General features: G+C 31.3%; 1 protein-coding gene across 1 annotated transcript in view; it reads right to left on the bottom strand.

Annotated features, from left to right (window-relative positions):
* The window catches only part of LOC139516553 (uncharacterized), an 83,110-nt gene that overhangs the window by 14,676 nt on the left and 49,610 nt on the right, over positions 1–18,824 (bottom strand). The window contains exons 24-28 of the mRNA XM_071306727.1: positions 18,480–18,533; positions 12,503–12,723; positions 11,396–11,748; positions 6,096–9,604; positions 4,654–4,778 (exon numbers count right to left, since the gene is read on the bottom strand). Of these exons, the coding sequence (XP_071162828.1) occupies positions 4,654–4,778; positions 6,096–9,604; positions 11,396–11,748; positions 12,503–12,723; positions 18,480–18,533 (4,262 nt within the window). The remainder of the gene's footprint in view (positions 1–4,653; positions 4,779–6,095; positions 9,605–11,395; positions 11,749–12,502; positions 12,724–18,479; positions 18,534–18,824) is intronic.

Genomic DNA, 18,824 nt, shown 5'->3' with positions numbered 1-18,824 from the left:
ACTGTATAACGGGACATAAGAATGTCACAGTACATGTCAAGGCACAGTACAAAGGGATCTACGGTGGATTACAATTGACATACCATTGTCAATGTTTACATTTATAGATCAAACTTTCCTCAAAGACATAATTAACAACTTCTTGATTTCTTTTTATGTTTAAATTCATATGGGATAACTGTTTAACTTATAAGGTACCAGTTCTATAAAATGGTTATAAAGGTTGTTATTTCTGGGGTTTAAACTACAAGAGCAATCAGACCTAAGAAAAATCTTACATGCAGAGGTCAAACTTATCAAGGTCATCATCCCCCAATTTAAGCAAAACTGTGATTTTGCCTAATACTGTTCTTAACTTCAGTTTTCAAATTCATTATATACTATGAAAGCTCTTATAGAGTAATAGAGTACAAGAGTTTCTGAAAACAATGCATACATATATTTTTCTGAATTTTATAGATAAGTAGAACCAATACATATAAATGCATATTTTCCAATTACTTGCTTACTAACAAAAACTCGAAAACCAAGTGTCAATAACATTTAAAATGAGAAATTAAATCCAAGAAAAAAGATTCTTGAACTGTATATATACATATTTATATACTAAAACCTTTCAAAGTTATAAATTCTTGCCAACAAATCCCGATCAATGAGACATGAAAATCTTTAATCCTCTAACACCAGTGTATATTGAGTTTAATCCAATTTGAAAACGTTGAAAAATTCTTCCAAAGAGTTAATCTAGTACACAACTTTAAACAACCTTGTAGGTTTTTTTTTCTAAAAAAATACACTTGTTCCCAGGGGAAAAATAAGAATGTTCAGTTAGAAGGCAGAAGTAAACAAACTTATGAAAAAAATGTCACAATAGTTGATTTCAACAATGTTTGAAAAACCAAAAAAATCTGCCTGTCACAAAACTAATAAAAATTCTCGGTGGTCATAGTGGTTTGATTTTGAAAATCATTTTTGAAGCAGTTTACACTGAAGATAACATTTAATGCGTCTTTTCACAGATCAATAAACATGTATGTATGTTGCCTTTAAAAACTTTAGAATCCAAAAGATGGGAAATAGGGGTTAATTTCTTTCATTTCACAAATCTACATAGTGCATCAAGAAAACTACAATGGATTGACAGTCCTATAGTCCTACACCTAACCACCTCAAAATTCCTCCTCCAAATAGTCCTGCAGACAACATTGTTTATTAATGGCAGTTCTTAAGGACTTTTTCAAGTTGCAATGGTTCTTATTATCGTCACATAAACATCTAATGTGTCAAACCATGAGCCTCGATAAGAATCTTTCAATGGGGAATCTTTTGGTTAGCATTTTGTATTGTTTACCTCAGTGAATGACCCTCTTTTATGATACCAAACGTCAATGAAAAATTTAAAGCTTCCCACACAATCCTTTAAATACATTGTAGCTGATGCTCTCAATTCAAGTGCATAAATAATAGATTTCTGACTTTATGGTCGGCAAATCTTATAGAAATCATTAAGACAATCAATGGACGATTAAATTCCATGGATATGACCGCATTCATTCTCAACATCGACACAAAAAAAAAGATTGTCATCCTATATCAAAACATGCCACAAAATAGTGATCTTTTAAGATTGTCCTGTTCTTAGATAAATATATTTTTAAGGGAATAAATATTTATATTTTGCGTCTACATTTTCCTGTAACAATGTTATTTTAGAGAAAGTTTAAAGGGATTTTCTGTAACACATATTTATGAAATATGCTGACAGCACTTCAAATCTTTTTAATATAAACCGAAATAAACCCTGAAGACGTGAATTGAGGTCAGCTTTAAAGCACAGTTACATTCTGCCAAGTTTCATGATATCTTCACAATAAATAATATACTGAGTCAAGTTTATATAAGATCCTTTTTAGTTCCTAAACTTTGGGTGACTGCCATATTAAGGTATATAACGAAATCTGGTTGTTAAAACCTAATGTTTTTATGATTAACATACTTTATCTCTAAATAATTTTGTCAAGACGCTTGTGTTGCTATAAAAATCTTTGTATTTTGGAATGAAACCAATAATTCTAAGGTGTTTCCTTATAAATGTATATGGGTTTTGTTCATTCAATACTAAGCATATATACAGTCATATTTTATAAAGAAAAAAATTCTTAATATGTATAAGAACTTCCATTCATAAGCATTACCTAACAGAGCATAAAAATTAGCTTTGTTGTAATTCTTATGCAATAGATTTGAATTATTTGTTCCATTCAAAATTTCAAACATTATTTTGTGTCAAGTTATGTAACAAATACCCTTAATGAACCACTTGATTTAAGAAAAAGGAAATAACAAGAATTTAAATACATTTTTTAATTTGCCAAACTACAAGTGAATACAAATTAATAATAATATGGTAAAAGGAGATTAAGGGTATATGTCAATCAGACAGCAACTCAACAATTCAAAAAATAAATGACATCTAATGAAATTTCGAATATGATGCTTCAGAAGCTTTTGAGTCCTCAATAAAAGTCGAAATAAATTTGTTCAGTAACATATATATGACATTGGAAATGTATTGGAAAATGCAGGAATGTGGAGGTCATCTGTATGCCCTTTTGAACTGTGATTATAGGATATAAGAAAGATAAATTCCTTCTTTCCCAATGGAACACACAGAGTTATTCATAATTTGAGAACTTCACTTCTTGAAGCCTGTTAAGAACTGTTAATAGTTTTAGCCATTGCTTGTTCCAGGTAAATTAGGTGGCATATAGGGTCAGCCCGTGGTATAATTAATTTAAATTCAAGCCCATGATTAATTTATTTATTTTTCTTTACCAATTTTTATCCTAATTTTTATTCTGAATTTAAAAGTAATTTTCCCAGTTATTAAGGGCAAAATACAGCCTGATTTCTGCACATGCTTTTATTAGTTAATTTATGGAGTTGCTATATTTGCTATGCAGTACATGTGCAAGTCTTTTGAAGACCTGACATCAATAAAACATTCAGAAGACTGCTAGAAAGAGATATTTACATAATCTTTGTGCAGGTAAACCATAATTTTGTACATTTAAATTTCAAACTTAAAAACTAATAATCCCACATATTTTTCAATACCTTAGCAAACATACAGCTTTAACGAAATTAAACATGTAACCTATTCGCTGTTTAAATATGTTCAGGAATTTTTGATTTTTCTGATGACATTATTTCAAATCTACGAAAACTTTGTGAATGTTTAATGTGCATATGTTATACATCAAAACATTACTAGTATGCGACTATGTAAAATTAACCAACTGCATCAAAAACTTTTCATCGAATCGACAAAGCAGGTAGCATGTCATAAAATATACTTTATATAATTTACCTGACCTTTTATGCAGTAAACATCTTTATATCCCACAGGTTCAAATGTAACAAAAATAAAACACTATTTTGTTCCCATATGTCAATAAACTTCTGTACGATCAGACCCAATATAAATTCTGTAAGTGTTTTTCTGATCAATTGTTGGCAATCAACCAATGTGGATTTAAACCCGGGACATAGAATGATTTAATTGTATCGTAACAAAATAGAAGCTCTTCATAACTTTAAAGTTGGTTTTCTTGATGGTAAACAAAATATCCTACATATATAATTATTTAATGAAAGTATACAAAATTGTAATAAGTGTGAAAAGTATTGACTCGGTCAGGGTATTTTTACCTATCAAATTTGACTTGCAGCCAATATTCTGTCAAATTAATAAAGAATATTAACCATATCATGTTTTCAATCATTTAATTAACACAGTTTTAAATACATGAAATAAGATAATATGAATCAAATCAAATTGGACCATTAAATTAAAAAATTCCAATGTTTCTATATCATGTATATTAATTATTAAAAGAAAGCACAACACAACTTTGATTGACCTTCTCTGCATCTGTCAGTTTCAAAGGATAGGGTTTTTAAGCAATTCAGGTAGGATACTCAAGTTAAGGAAAAAGGTAAAAAAGTTAAAAAAAATATTTCAATATATGCCAAGTTCTTAATGTTGAATATTTTACTTTTATACTTTTAAACAAAATCAGCTACCTAAGAAATGGCTTTTAAGCCGGACTGGAAGTCTTTGTAAATAAATAAATATTCCTTAAATTTATGAAATGAAATTTTGCACAATTTTTAAACCCTGATAAAATTTCAATTTTTGTAATAAAAATTGAATGATGTATAAACACTTCAAAGATTTTCTCCATGAAAAGATGTCTTCTTATAAACATTGCAATATGATATATACAATGTACAGAAACTAAAGACTTGTAGTTACTGAGAAAAATGTGACAATGTGTTATAGACAGACAGACAGTGACCTATAGCTGTTAATTTCAGGGCCTTTTATAGCTGACAATACTGTATGGGCTTTGCTCATTTTTGAAGGCCCTACAGTGACCTATAGCTGTAATTTTCTATGTTACTTGGTCTCTTATGGAGAATTATCTCATTAGCAATCCTACCCCATCTTCTTTTTTTATATAGACAAACAGACAAAGGTAAACCACTATTATTCCTCTCCTTTGAAGTTGCCACATGATCATGATAATTAAATGCCAAGAGAAAGACACAGACCACAAATCAGTTAGAGTTTCTATTCTGACAACTTACCAGGAGAATCACTGGACATTAAATCTTCTGATTCTGTACAAATGCCACTTCCTCTTTTCTGCATGGCACGTTTTCTGGTGGCTTTCCTTGCAGACGACAGTGAGCTTCCATTTGTATTGGTATACCTGGAAAATAAGGATAAATTGCAAGTCATCACATTCTGATAATCAATTTAATTTAATTTCATAATCATATAATCGACTTGTTTTATTGATAATCGACTTAAAATTTAAACCAATTGTAGATGTTTTGATCCTGAATGATAGTATCAAGGTAGAAAAGAACCTAGATAAAAAATTGATAAAATACCTGAATTAATTTTAACACTTGCATGTGATCAATTAATACAAATAAATTGTTTTTTCATTGGTGTGAAAATCGATAAACAAGTCAATTAGTATATACATAATAATCAGATAAATAATACCTTGAAGTTTTATATTTTCTATTCAGTAAAGGTAATCTTCTAAATCTCACAGCGAAACTCCATGACATATTACCTATTTTGTCAAAGGAACATGCACCATTGAAACAAACTAACCAAACATGTAAAAAATCTGATAAATTCAAGGGAAATTTAATTTACATAACAACGTACATGTGGTTGATAAGTTATTGAGCCATGTAATACTCAAAAGTTTATGTCTATCCAGAATAATTGTATATATACGTAACACAAGAATTGCATTATAAAGCATATAAGGTTCTATGATTCAACATTTTTTTTATGATTTGGCAAATAAACAAGAAATGTTTTGTGTCCTGAAATTTTAACATGATGCTTCTCAGAAACTTTTTGTGTAAAAAATATAACTTAAAATAGTCGAATAGGTAGTATTAAAACATAAAATTTTCTATTGGAAATGAATGGCATCTTATCAACATGATATTTTTCAATGAAACAACTGTCTCATGAATTCATGCCTGGTTAATTTTTACAAGAATACTGGTCAGTGTTTAACTATTTGTCAGTCTCTAATCAAACAGAAGTTGAAGAGAATGAAATACAGCTAAAGTATTTAAAAATAGAGATAATTGACAAATGCTGTATTAAGCAAAATTATGTAAACAGCTCTATTGCAAGTCTGCTATAGATGCATGGTCTGGTAAACTTGCCAGAAAACATTGTTTACATAGATATATTTGACATGATTCCTAGTTTAGCAATAACCATTTAAACAATTTAAATGTGCTTTCTGTAAATTTCACATTCCCTGTGTAAAATTTAATTAAAACCCATTGAAAAATTCAGAAAGGGTGACAACTCTCTTTTTACAATATGAATCATCATACTATAAACAATACCAAATTATAAAACAAGGAATAAGTACCTCAAAATGTGTAGTAATTTTCAAAAACTTCTTTTAACAGTACTAAACTACAAATGTATCCAACCGTATTTGTCATGTTAGTGTGAGTATAATTATTTATACACAACTTACTTGGGAGATTTATTATCCAGAGCTTCCTGTAGAACAAGTAGTTCTTCCTGGACTTCTTGTAACGAATCGTCACTGGCAATATCATCACCACAACCAACAGTAACCAAATCTGGTGAGGTTGATACTCCTAATGTCCTTGTCTCAGGTCTAGACTTTCTTGGTTTTACTTTAATCAACTCGTTAGGATTAACAGAATTGTCTTCAGAACATTTTGGCGGAACTTTTTCAAATTCATTTTGAGATTCAGCACCAACACTTTTTATTTCTTCATTTAGACTTATTGTGTCAGAAGTGTCCATGTCAACTTCCTCAGAAACAGACAAATTAGTAGCGTCCAGTAATTGTGTGTTTATTTGATTTTCGTTATTTTGATCATGAATTTCTTCTTGATCCAATGGAAGCTCATTTGTTTCACTTTTGCAAGGTTTTGATTTGTCCAAGATTTTATTTTTTGTTATTTTACTAGTGTTATTTTTAGCATTTGCAGCTTGGTGCATTGCACATGTACAATTAGAAAAGAAGCTGTTAGAATTGTCAGGAGTGACTGACTTGGAAGCACTTTGACATTCAATGGTTGTGTCGCTGATATCATTTATGTCTGTTTGTTCACTGTCAGTTATATTACAAACTTTACATTGTTCACTGACAATATCGGTTTCTTCCATACTAAATTTACCTCCTTGTTCACTTTGTTTACCATCAAAGCACTCATGTTCACTTTGTACATTAAATTCGCCTTCTTGTTCATTTTGTTCATCATCAAAGCCATTTTGTTCACTTTGTTCACTATCGAGTTCTCCAATACTTTGAGCACTGACACAACAAAGTTCAAGGTTACTGTCATAGTCTTTTGTTGTTTCTTGTACAAGACTACAGGTTCCCTGTTGATCCTCACTTTTTAACTCACTGGTATCCATTCCACTGATCTGAACTGATTTTGCTGACATTACCAGCTTCACTTTACCCTGATCACCTTGAACTGATTCGATTGGATGATAAACGATGGGACTTTCTTCAATTTTGTCCATTTCTGCAGTTAGTACAATTTGAGTTTCACTTCTAACACACATTTCATTTGATACAGTTGGTAAATTTTGTAAATCTTTAGAATCCTCACAAATTATGTTTTCGTTATGTTGTACTTTATCTTGAGGAATCTCAGAAACACTTTCCTCAGCATCACCCTCAGTTCTGACAACAGTGGCTTGATTTTCCTGTCCTAATACAAACACCTGTGACAAATATTTATCATCTTCAAGTGTTTGATCGCCATCATAACTTAATTCAGAACTGAAATCTTTTGATTCTGACAGATCAGGTGACGCTGGGACAGATTCTTCTTTAATACTGTACAACAAACTACCTGGGAAGTCCATAGGATATTGAATATAAATCTGTGCTCGTTCTTCCATCATGTCGTCATCATCATCATCAGCAACCTCATCATAATCGGACAAGTCTTGTACCATCTCCTCATCTTGTAATACATTTTTTAAATCTGGTTCAATGTCAGAAAAATATTCGGTTACACCATTTTCAGGGTTATCTATACTGTATTCATTCGTTTCACCATTATTTTCACTTCCTTCTCCACCTGACCCATTTAAAGAATCACTCATCGGTTCCTCCTGATCCCCACTAGGTCTTGATCCATCTAACGAATCCTCATCATCTAATGAATCAGAATAATATTCCTTGTTGTCATCGAGACAATCCTGATCAGATCTAGACACATTTGAATCTATGTTATCAATTTCCTCATTTTTGTTAACAAGTATTTCTCCTGTTGGAGCCTTCCTACCCCAGCTTTGTCCATTGTCTTGTTCATCACAACTTTCTTCGGTTTCAAACTCACTGTCATTTCCATGGTATTCATTATCAATTTTATCGGTTTCCTCTGAGTTTTCATTATCCTCACCATAATCTAAATCCAAAAGTTTTTCTTCACTCAAGCTAGAAATAGCATTAACTAGCCATTGATAGTTATTTTGACCACTTTTTCTTAGTTTCGAGGGTACAGTTGAGGTAGGTTGTGATTTGTGCTCTCTCTTACTTCCTATACGAATCATGTTTTCACTATGTCCTTGTTCTACACATTCTGCATTTTGAGTCAGATACAAATCATTTTCACAAATATCTGATCTATCTTCTCCTGAAGAAAGTGTTTTTTGGCTTTTGTCATGTGACTTGGGAATAAACGGCTCTCCCTCACAGTATGACACATCTATAATTGGCATCAGATCAACTGTGAAGTCGGCCGACCTATTCACGACCTCATCAATATTTGTATTGTTATCATTTACTTTAACCTCTTTTTCATGTTTCACATCAGGTTTTATGACATTATAAGATTCCTGAGATGTACTGTCCGACTGACATTCCATAAAACCAGCATGGTCCTCCATAGCAACATAAAATTCTTGTTGACCTTCAATATCCTCCGTAGCTACTTCACTCTTTCCTCCTTCACAAACAGCCATAGAAACCTGACATTCTTGTCCCTGAGCACTGATGACCCCTCTGCTAAGGAATGTTATATTATCAGTATCATCAGACACAATGACGGAAGGAATATCAACACTGTTTCGATTTGACACACTTTCATCCTGACTTACACTATGTCTATAATTAGAGTTATCAACACCTCCTGATTTTTCCATTTCTTGTGAATATTTTTCAAAAGCATCTGCCAATTCTTCTCCCGCTGGCTCAGAATGTCTACGAAAGTCATCATCAAAAACATTACTTCTGTTGCCTTTATTTCTTCTCCTAACAACTTGTGAGATATCAGGAGTTGAATGCATGATTTGATCATCCCCTTCCTCTCCAACAGCTTCTGGTACACTTGCTAATGAGGTACTACTTTTCATATGTCGTTTTGAAGCACTTCTTGATAAAGTTTGATTTTCACATGACTGTGATGCATCATGAGCACCATCAGTCTTAGACGGAGAGGTTCTCCTTCTCTTTTCAGGAGTTGAATTTTTAATAGTTCCATTATTGTCATGTAATCTATGAAAAGACCCACTGTCTGATTGTAAACCTTTCCTTCCTCTTGTTTTTTTATCAGCAGCTGGTGGTGAAGTCTTTTTAGTTTTCGGCTCATATTTGAATTTCGGTGTTGACTTTTGATACAGTCTATCTGTCACACTTTTTGCCCCTGTCGATATTTTCTTCTTAGCACCTGAATTTAATTTACTTTTATTATCTGAGCTACTACTGGTTAAATCAGATTCTGTACTCTCAGAATCAACAGACATCATGGAAGACAATGAAAATTGATGAGAAATGGCGGGTAAATCGCCAGCACTTCCTCGATTTAATGCTAACATACTAGAAGTCTTCTGACCAAATTCTGTTTCTACTGGTAAGTTAGTAAGAACCTCCACACTACACGCAGTCCTAAGAGGACGTGGTTTATCTGATTTTACATTTAAAAGATCCTGTTTCTCCTCTATGTACAGTTCTAATTGTTCCTCTCTTTCTTGTATCTCATCCAATTCTAATTCCTGAAAAAAAGAAGGATTGTTTTATAATTATTTTGAGCAAAATAAATTTTCAATTGGTTATAAAACATTCATACCATGGATTTATTATTTTTCATTGGATACCTACTTTTGTTAATTTCCTTGGTAAAGGCGTATCTCAAATTTAAAAGTCAACAAATTACAAATTTTCCATTAGTTTTTTGGAAGAATTAAGCAAAACCACCAATAAAAGTGAAAGATTTGTTCAATCCATAAAAATAGGTATCAACGAAAATAACTGAATCCACAGTAATTGTAAATTGTACTTCTGCTATTCAAAGTATGTAAATCCAAACCAATACTTATAATGTTTTACTTTTGTAATTTTGATTGAAATTATATTAAAATTCTTTTCCAATAATTGTAAATACCGGGTAATCACATTTTGCTTCATATCGCAAATTCAATGTCTTCCTCATTAACATGTATATTTAAGTCTGTTATAAATGCACCCAATAATTAACCATGATCGATTTTATAAAATTTTAGAACAATGTTTGTTATTGTCTTCAATAATCAATATTTATGATCTGGTGCAGACCAGGCTCAAGACACAACATATATAAATACATTGTACAATACAAATTAAACGATAATAAATAAAACACTACATGCAAATACAGACAATTCTATTAAATTTAAATTGTATCTATCAATTTCAATCAATTAAAGGTTCACCTTTTCCAGTGTACTGCATTACTGCTTTCATTCTGTGTGAAGTTCTTATTTTAATTCATAAGAATTTAAAAAATCTTTTTATATCAAATTTCAACCAAACCTTATTTCCAAATAAAAGTTTTTTGGACAATGGTAAGTGGTTATTCTATATATCTATTTGACTGTGTGCCAAATTTGTTGTTCGAGATAAAAAAAAAATCTGTTTCAGGAGTACTAAAGGGTAGGAGATTTTGAAAGAGGTTTATTTTTACTCATTTTACAATCAATATAAAATCTTGAAAAAAAACCTCTAAGCAAGATAGGAAATGACCAACAAATTACAAAAAAAGCAAAAATAAAACCTTGCAAACAGGTTTGTTCCAAGAAATCCAGAAACTTTAAACCCAGTTAAAATGAACCACTATACAGAACTTGTTTTAGAATTTCTTTAATTTTTTACGGTGTAATACCTTTTGTGAACTAATTATTTTTTTCATAAAAGAAATAACTTTATCAAATTTTGAGATCTTCACAGGCTGAAATTCAATTAGGATTTCTCTTATTTTCCATTCTCTGGTATTGACCTTCTGATGGCATGGGAAAGAATAACAATGCTTGTTGATATTATAGAAAATAATATCACATTTTCTGCCTATATTCATCTAAAGAAGATAACAAGGGACATTTAAAACTTATTAGTCAAAGAGAAACTGAAAAAGACAAGAACAATGAAGAGACAAAAACACTTCAAAGAAAATTAGTATCACAAACCCCACCAAAAACCATGGCTGATCTCAGTTTATATAAAAAACCATGGCTGATCTCTGAGGTTATCCCAAAGGTCATTATAGGAACAGATTCTAACATTACATTATGTTTTATAATGTTGGTTTTCCTGTTTGGATTGTTTCCTACTAGTCATTTTTGGGCCCTTTATAGCATGCTGTTCAATGTGAGCCAAGGCTATGTGTTGAAGACCATTCTTTGACATGTAATTGATAACTTTCTTACATTGGGACTTGGATTAAGAGTTGTCTCATTGGCTTATACCACATCTTCTTAATAACAATATAACATTTTTTTCATCTCAATGTAGTGACTATCAAATATACTAACCGTATTGTTTATTTCTGTATACTGTTTAGCATCCCTCTGTCGATATTGTTCCTCTATTTCTTTAATCTTGACCAACTGGTTTTCAATTTGATTTTTAGACAATTCAAACTCATCTTCTAAATCATCTGTCTTTTTACGAAGAGATTTTTCAGTTTCTTGATGAGAAAAAGTCCTCAGGATTTCTTTCTGAACAATAGTTTTAAGCTGGCCTTCAACCGAAAGTTTCCTTCTTCTAATAATGTCAATATAAACTTCACTAGGGTCTATGTCCTCAGGGAAAACTGAATCATCGTCCGTACTTTTGGATTTGCTTGATCTAATTTTTGACAACTCATTCTGTAGTTCCTGGTAAACTGTAAAAATAAAGATATTTTAGAGCAATATATAAAAACACTTCAATATAGAACTAAATATCTATTCTATTCTGAAAAGGTTTATTCCCAATTAGTGTCAGAAAATTCAATCTTAATGACTTGTTTGAACTTGACTTATTTTTGTTTTCACCAAATGAGCTTGAAAGAGGATTAATAATTTTTGAAATGGATTCACCAAAAATTCTATTTCTCTTATGTTATACCTTACAATAAAATTAGATTCATCAGTTGTTTTATTTGTAGCCATACAATAAAGAATCAATTTAATACCATTAAAAAATCAATTTGTTGGTGATTGCTACTTACTTTTTGTATATATTCTGGTCTTGCTACAAATTATATTTGAACACAACTTTTTTTTTATGCTGGCTTGGGAAATTGGAAACCACATATCTATCATATATTGCAAAAATCTGAAGAGCCCTGTCTTATATCAAGATCCAAGGTCCAATATGCCTTGAATTTTACATTGGATTTCAGTGCAAAAACCAGTCTATTTTATGCGACTGTCATATAGGTGAGAGGTTTAGCGCTATAAAACCAGGTTCAATCAACCACTTTGAAAATGCCTGTACCAAGTTAGGAATATGACAGTTGTTGTCCATTCATTTGATGTGTTTTGTCATTTGGTTTTGCCATTTGATTAGGGACTTTAAGATTGAATTTTCCTCCGAGTTCAGTATTTTTGTGATTTTACTTTTTACTTGAAGTATGAAGTTTTTCAAATACTTACAAGCTTCTCTTTCTTTCTCCAGACACTCTCTAGAATACTGTAACTCCTGGTCAGCCTTCTGTCTCTGTATAAATGTCTCCTCCTTTAATTTTGTCAATCTTTTCCTTTCTTCTTCTATTTCATGTAAATGAAGATTATGAGTGTTCCACAATTCCTCCTCCTTCAATTGTCTTTGTTCCTCAGCTTGTAAATGTTCTTGTTTTAATCTTTCTAACTCTTCCCTAAAATAAAACATTCAGATTTTGAAAACAATGTAATTGTACAAACAAAAACAAATTTCTTTACAGTTCATTAGCCAGTAAGGTTCACCTGACACAACATTTTCTAAATTTCTTATGACTCCTTCAAAGTGTTTGTAAACTCTTATGCATGCAAAAATGTGAATAAATTAGACCTCCACTTATCAATCTGTATTATTAACTAAAGAAATAACCTACATTTATGATTACCTTCTCATACTAATAAAGAAAATTTTGATTGATTTTTACGAACTATACAACAATGCTTATAAAGTACAGAGTATACATGTATAGCAATGAATTTCAGTAATAAACTTCAAAACATATGCACATTTTTTTTCATAGGTCTAAAGTTGGTCATACATTAAATATCTTTAAATGAAACTTGCTATTTAAGGTATTTTGTACAAATGACTAAACTAGAGGCTCTAAAGAGCCTGTGTCGCTCACCTTGGTCTATGTGCATATTAAACAAAGGACACAAATGGATTCATGACAAAATTGTATTTTGGTGATGGTGATGTGTTTGAAGTTCTTTCTTTACTGAACGATTTTGCTTCTTACAATTATATCTATAATGAACTTTGCCCATTAGTAACAGAGAACTATATTTGGTAAAAATTTACATAAATTTACCAAATTAATGAAAATTGTTAAAAATTGACTATAAAGGGCAATAACTCCTTAAGGGGTATTTTGGTCATGTTGACTTATTTGTAGATCTTACTTTGCTGAACATTATTGCTGTTTACAATTTATCTCTATCTATAATAATATTCAAGATAATAACCAAAAACAGCAAAATTTCCTCAAAATTACCAACTCAGGGGCAGCAACCCAACAACCGATTGACCGATTCATCTGAAAATTTCAGGGCAGATAGATCTTGACCTGATAAACATTTTTATTCCATGTCAGATATCCTCAAAATGCTTTGGTTTTTGAGTTATAAGCCAAAAACTGCATTTTACCCCTATGTTCTATTTTTAGCGGTGGCGGCCATCTTGGTTGGTTGACCAGGTCATGCCACACATTTTTTAAACTAGATACCCCAAAGATGATTGTGGCCAAGTTTGGATTAATTTGGCCCAGTAGTTTCAGAGGAGAAGATTTTTGTAAAAGATTACTTTAATTTACGAAAAATGGTTAAAAATTGACTATAAAGGGCAATAACTCCTAAACGGGTCAACTGACCATTTTGGTCATGTTGACTTATTTGTAGATCTTACTTTGCTGAACATTATTGCTGTTTACAGTTTACCTCTATCTATAATAATATTCAAGATAATAACCAAAAACAGCAAAATTTCCTCAAAATTACCAATTCAGGGGCAGCAACCCAACAACAGATTGACCGATTCATCTGAAAATTTCAGGGCAGATAGATCTTGACCTGATAAACATTTTTATCCCGTCAGATTTCCTCAAAATGCTTTGGTTTTTGAGTTATAAGCCAAAAACTGCATTTTACCCCTTTGTTCTATTTTTAGCCGTGGCGGCCATCTTGGTTGGTTGACCAGGTCATGCCACACATTTTTTAAACTAGATACCCCAAAGATGATTGTGGCCAAGTTTGGATTAATTTGGCCCAGTAGTTTCAGAGGAGAAGATTTTTGTAAAAGATTACTTTAATTTACGAAAAATGGTTAAAAATTGACTATAAAGGACAATAACTCCTAAACGGGTCAACTGACCATTTTGGTCATGTTGACTTATTTGTAGATCTTACTTTGCTGAACATTATTGCTGTTTACAGTTTATCTCTATCTATAATAATATTCAAGATAATAACCAAAAACAGCAAAATTTCCTCAAAATTACCAATTCAGGGGCAGCAACCCAACAACCGATTGACCGATTCATCTGAAAATTTCAGGGCAGATAGATCTTGACCTGATAAACATTTTTATCCCATGTCAGATTTCCTCAAAATGCTTTGGTTTTTGAGTTATAAGCCAAAAACTGCATTTTACCCCTTTGTTCTATTTTTAGCCGTGGCGGCCATCTTGGTTGGTTGACCAATTCATGCCACACATTTTTTAAACTAGATACCCCAAAGATGATTGTGGCCAAGTTTGGATTAATTTGGCCCAGTAGTTTCAGAGGAGAAGATTTTTGTAAAAGATTACTTTAATTAACGAAAAATGGTTAAAAATTGACTATAAAGGGCAATAACTCCTAAACGGGTCAACTGACCATTTTGGTCATGTTGACTTATTTGTAGATCTTACTTTGCTGAACATTATTGCTGTTTACAGTTTACCTCTATCTATAATAATATTCAAGATAATAACCAAAAACAGCAAAATTTCCTCAAAATTACCAATTCAGGGGCAGCAACCCAACAACCGATTGACCGATTCATCTGAAAATTTCAGGGCAGATAGATCTTGACCTGATTAACATTTTTACCCCTGTCAGATTTGCTCTAAATGCTTTGGTTTTTGAGTTATAAGCCAAAAACTGCATTTTACCCCTATGTTCTATTTTTAGCCGTGGCGGCCATCTTGGTTGGTTGACCGGGTCACGCCACACATTTTTTAAACTAGATACCCCAATGATGATTGTGGCCAAGTTTGGTTTGATTTGGCCCAGTAGTTTCAGAGGAGAAGATTTTTGTAAAAGTTAACGACGACGGACGACGGACGACGACGGACGACGGACGACGACGGACGACGACGACGGACGACGGACGCAAAGTGATGGGAATAGCTCACTTGGCCCTTCGGGCCAGGTGAGCTAAAAAACAATGTAATACATGGAATTAAGATGTTTGATTTTTCTAAATTATAAACCTGCTTATTTCGTACTGAAAATCCTGAACGAGACATAACTATCTCTATCATAATTAAAGGGACAGAACTCAATTTACAGTGTTTTGGATAGTTTAAAAAAAATCATTTCAAATTAAACAAGATAGCCATCAATCATTCTTACATGACTCTTTGTTTATTTTCCATTAATAGCAAAGTATTTACAATTAATGTACAAACAATATTTGGGTGGGACTTTCTATTGTAAAGAATGACTAGTAAAAGATTAACGTCTCTATCTGATATTTCAATCTGTCTCTGGATTAAAGGTCCCGACATATAAAATGTAACAGTGAAATTTTTTCTTTTATCTTGACTTTAAATAGAAAGTAATTGACCATTTTAACTGACTTTCTAATCACTCAAGATAAATATGACCCCTAATATTTGTACTGTTACATCTAAATATGTCTCATAAATAAAACAGGAATTTCAAATTTTGACAGTTATAACACTTCAAAGAATTGTAAAATTCTACAACTGACTAGGATGTCAAATTTTAGACAATAAATTTTGAACAGGTTTCCCACATAGTCAACCTGTCAAATGAACTTTGATGTTTTTATACAGTAAGTAAAATAAGTCAAACTTTTGAAGCACATACAAGTATATAAATCTTTCAAACGGTAAATTTGATAATGTCAGCGGGGACCAACAAATATCATTAGACCCACATTGTAGGTTATATGGTTGGCTACTGACCCCCTACGAATCCATAGAGGTTAATAAAATCCATGCAAAAGGGTTGAGGCCTAATTTACACCTGGTGTGATAATATATAATATCTTACAGTGTCTACAAAATATAAACATTTTTTTCCGTATTTTAACCCCCTTCCTAATTCATAACAAATCAACTTCATGAACTTAGTTAAGTGTGCACTTTTGATTTTTTGCCATTCAAGCATTTTTAGTTCAGTAAAATGTGTACTTTAACTTATACATATAAATTTTATACCTGATAAAGTATATAAAGTTTTATAAGCGGTAGATAAAATTCAGCCCTTATCAACCTTAAAATGTGCTAGGACTCACCCTTCGCCAAGGAAACACGGCCATGCAGAAGAATATCCGAAAACAATCAGTTTGGATAATGAATTATACATTTTGTCCCCCTGGAGTACATTTTTACATAGCGTGACCGGTTATAGATGATATAAATAAGGTTTAAAGTCAACACCTATAACCAACTGCAGGTATATAGGTATATAATCCAGGTATGTATAACATAAAAACTTTACAGATCAATAGGAACCCTCTTATCATCTGGCAAAGGGTATCCTTTAACAGTAATACATTTCTCAAGTGTATTTTTATTATAAATTAACAACCTTCTGAAAGTTAACTTGTTGAGATTTAAATTGACTGCTTATGGTAATAACCTTATTGTTCATGAAGATTGGATGGTTCCATGAATTAATAAGACTTATCCATGTTATATCCTTTATATAATAGGACAATGCTACTTAATTGGGGGTATTGATTTAATTATTGAACTTTATAAATAATTTAACAGTTTCCATAGAAATCTTTGTATCTTTTTACCTTTATTATTAATAAGAACAAAAGGTAAAAAGAGATTTTTCATTCATTACCATAAGCTTTCCTGCCAGCATGACATTAAATTTTACAGGTATAACTTCCTAATCCCATCAAAGAATGGATAAAATCCTGAAAATCCTGAAGTTAGTTTAAAACCATTTATCATATTTAAAAGAATTTAGAAAGACTTATAATAAACTATTTTATCTTACCGTAATAAGCTAGAACCATCATTATATAACAACATTATATACTAAACTTATAATTTATCCTTTGACATTTCTCCTTATTGAAAACCTAATCCCAAGCATGAGTTGACAACATTTTTTTTTAAATATTTAATTTTTTACATAATTTCCATATCACTGAATGCCATAATACGTTTTTAATTTAAAATTCAATTAAATATTTAAATCTTAAAACTGTCAAATAGGACATAAACTTAAAAGGTTAATGTGAAATGTTCATAAACAAATCATGTTGTAAACTATGTATAAACATTCACTCTCTTTGGTAATGATAATAAATAGAAGTAAAATAAAAGTTACAGAAAATACTGTGGATTAAATACTGTGGATTCACTTATTTTCGTTGGTATCAAATTTCGTGGAACGATGAAAACTTACATATTCGTGGATATTTGATTTTGTGGTTTTGCAAATCTAAATACAAAGCCTATTGAAAATAGATTATTCGTTGAACATTTGAATTCTTTGTTAACCTGTATCCACGAAACCCACAAAAATTGGTATCCAAAGAGTAGTAATGAATTCACAGTATAAGGCTATAATACTAAGTAGTCAAAGGCCCACTAAACTACCAGTACTTAAAATTAAGTTAGGTTTATGATAAAAAAATTAAGTTAGGGTTATGATAAAAATATATTTTAGTTAAGTAGAGACAATTTAAGAAATGTGTACATGGTGTAGGACTATATTGTCAACTGAGAACTCGGCTCAGGGCAAGATACCTTCTTAGTTACAGCAAGATTAAGGTTAAGAATTAAACTATGGCAATTCTAAAATTTAGTACTAGGATAATTGAATAGCAAGGATAGTAATTGTGTGACAATATGGTCCCATAAATATTAATCTTATTTGAGAAGTGTCTGAAAATCCTTAAAAAATTATACAAGTTTGTAATCTGCTTGGAAAAATATTAAACACAAAGTAGCAGCATTATTTTTCAACCACTGCAAGGTACCAGTCAAAAAGATTTAAGGGAAAGATGAAACAGGAAGCAGGAAAGCAGCAATACCAATCAAGCACAAAATTATACCAGCAATAAAATATCAATTAAACAAATTGACAGAAACTTGTCAATAATAATATTAACTGAGCACAACAATAATGTCACAACATTAGTATTAATTATTCATACTTACTTTGCTCGTTCTATTTTCTCCGTTTCAGACTGGTACTGATTCTCCAATTGTAAACTGAAAGATAAAACACCTGTATTTACACCTGTCAAGATAGATTGTCAAGGTAGCTATTCTAATTATCTGTTCAATATAAAAAATCAATCCATGTTGTTCAATTATTACTAACAGTAGGAGCCCATCAAATCCCAGCAGTTAGCAAAACCAATACAGTCCATTAAATATGTAAGGATTATTCAACAAGGGTAATTATAAACAATCATTGTTTACATGGATAAAAAAAAAAGTGCAAAAAAAACAAGATTAAGCAAGTTTCCTGATTTGCATGAAAATCTCCTTTATAAACAA

This window comes from Mytilus edulis, chromosome 3 (genome assembly GCF_963676685.1).
Source record: "Mytilus edulis chromosome 3, xbMytEdul2.2, whole genome shotgun sequence".
NCBI classification, from domain to species: Eukaryota; Metazoa; Mollusca; class Bivalvia; order Mytilida; family Mytilidae; genus Mytilus; species Mytilus edulis.
Note: the sequence above shows the minus strand (reverse complement) of the source record. Positions and strands in the feature narration are given on the sequence as shown.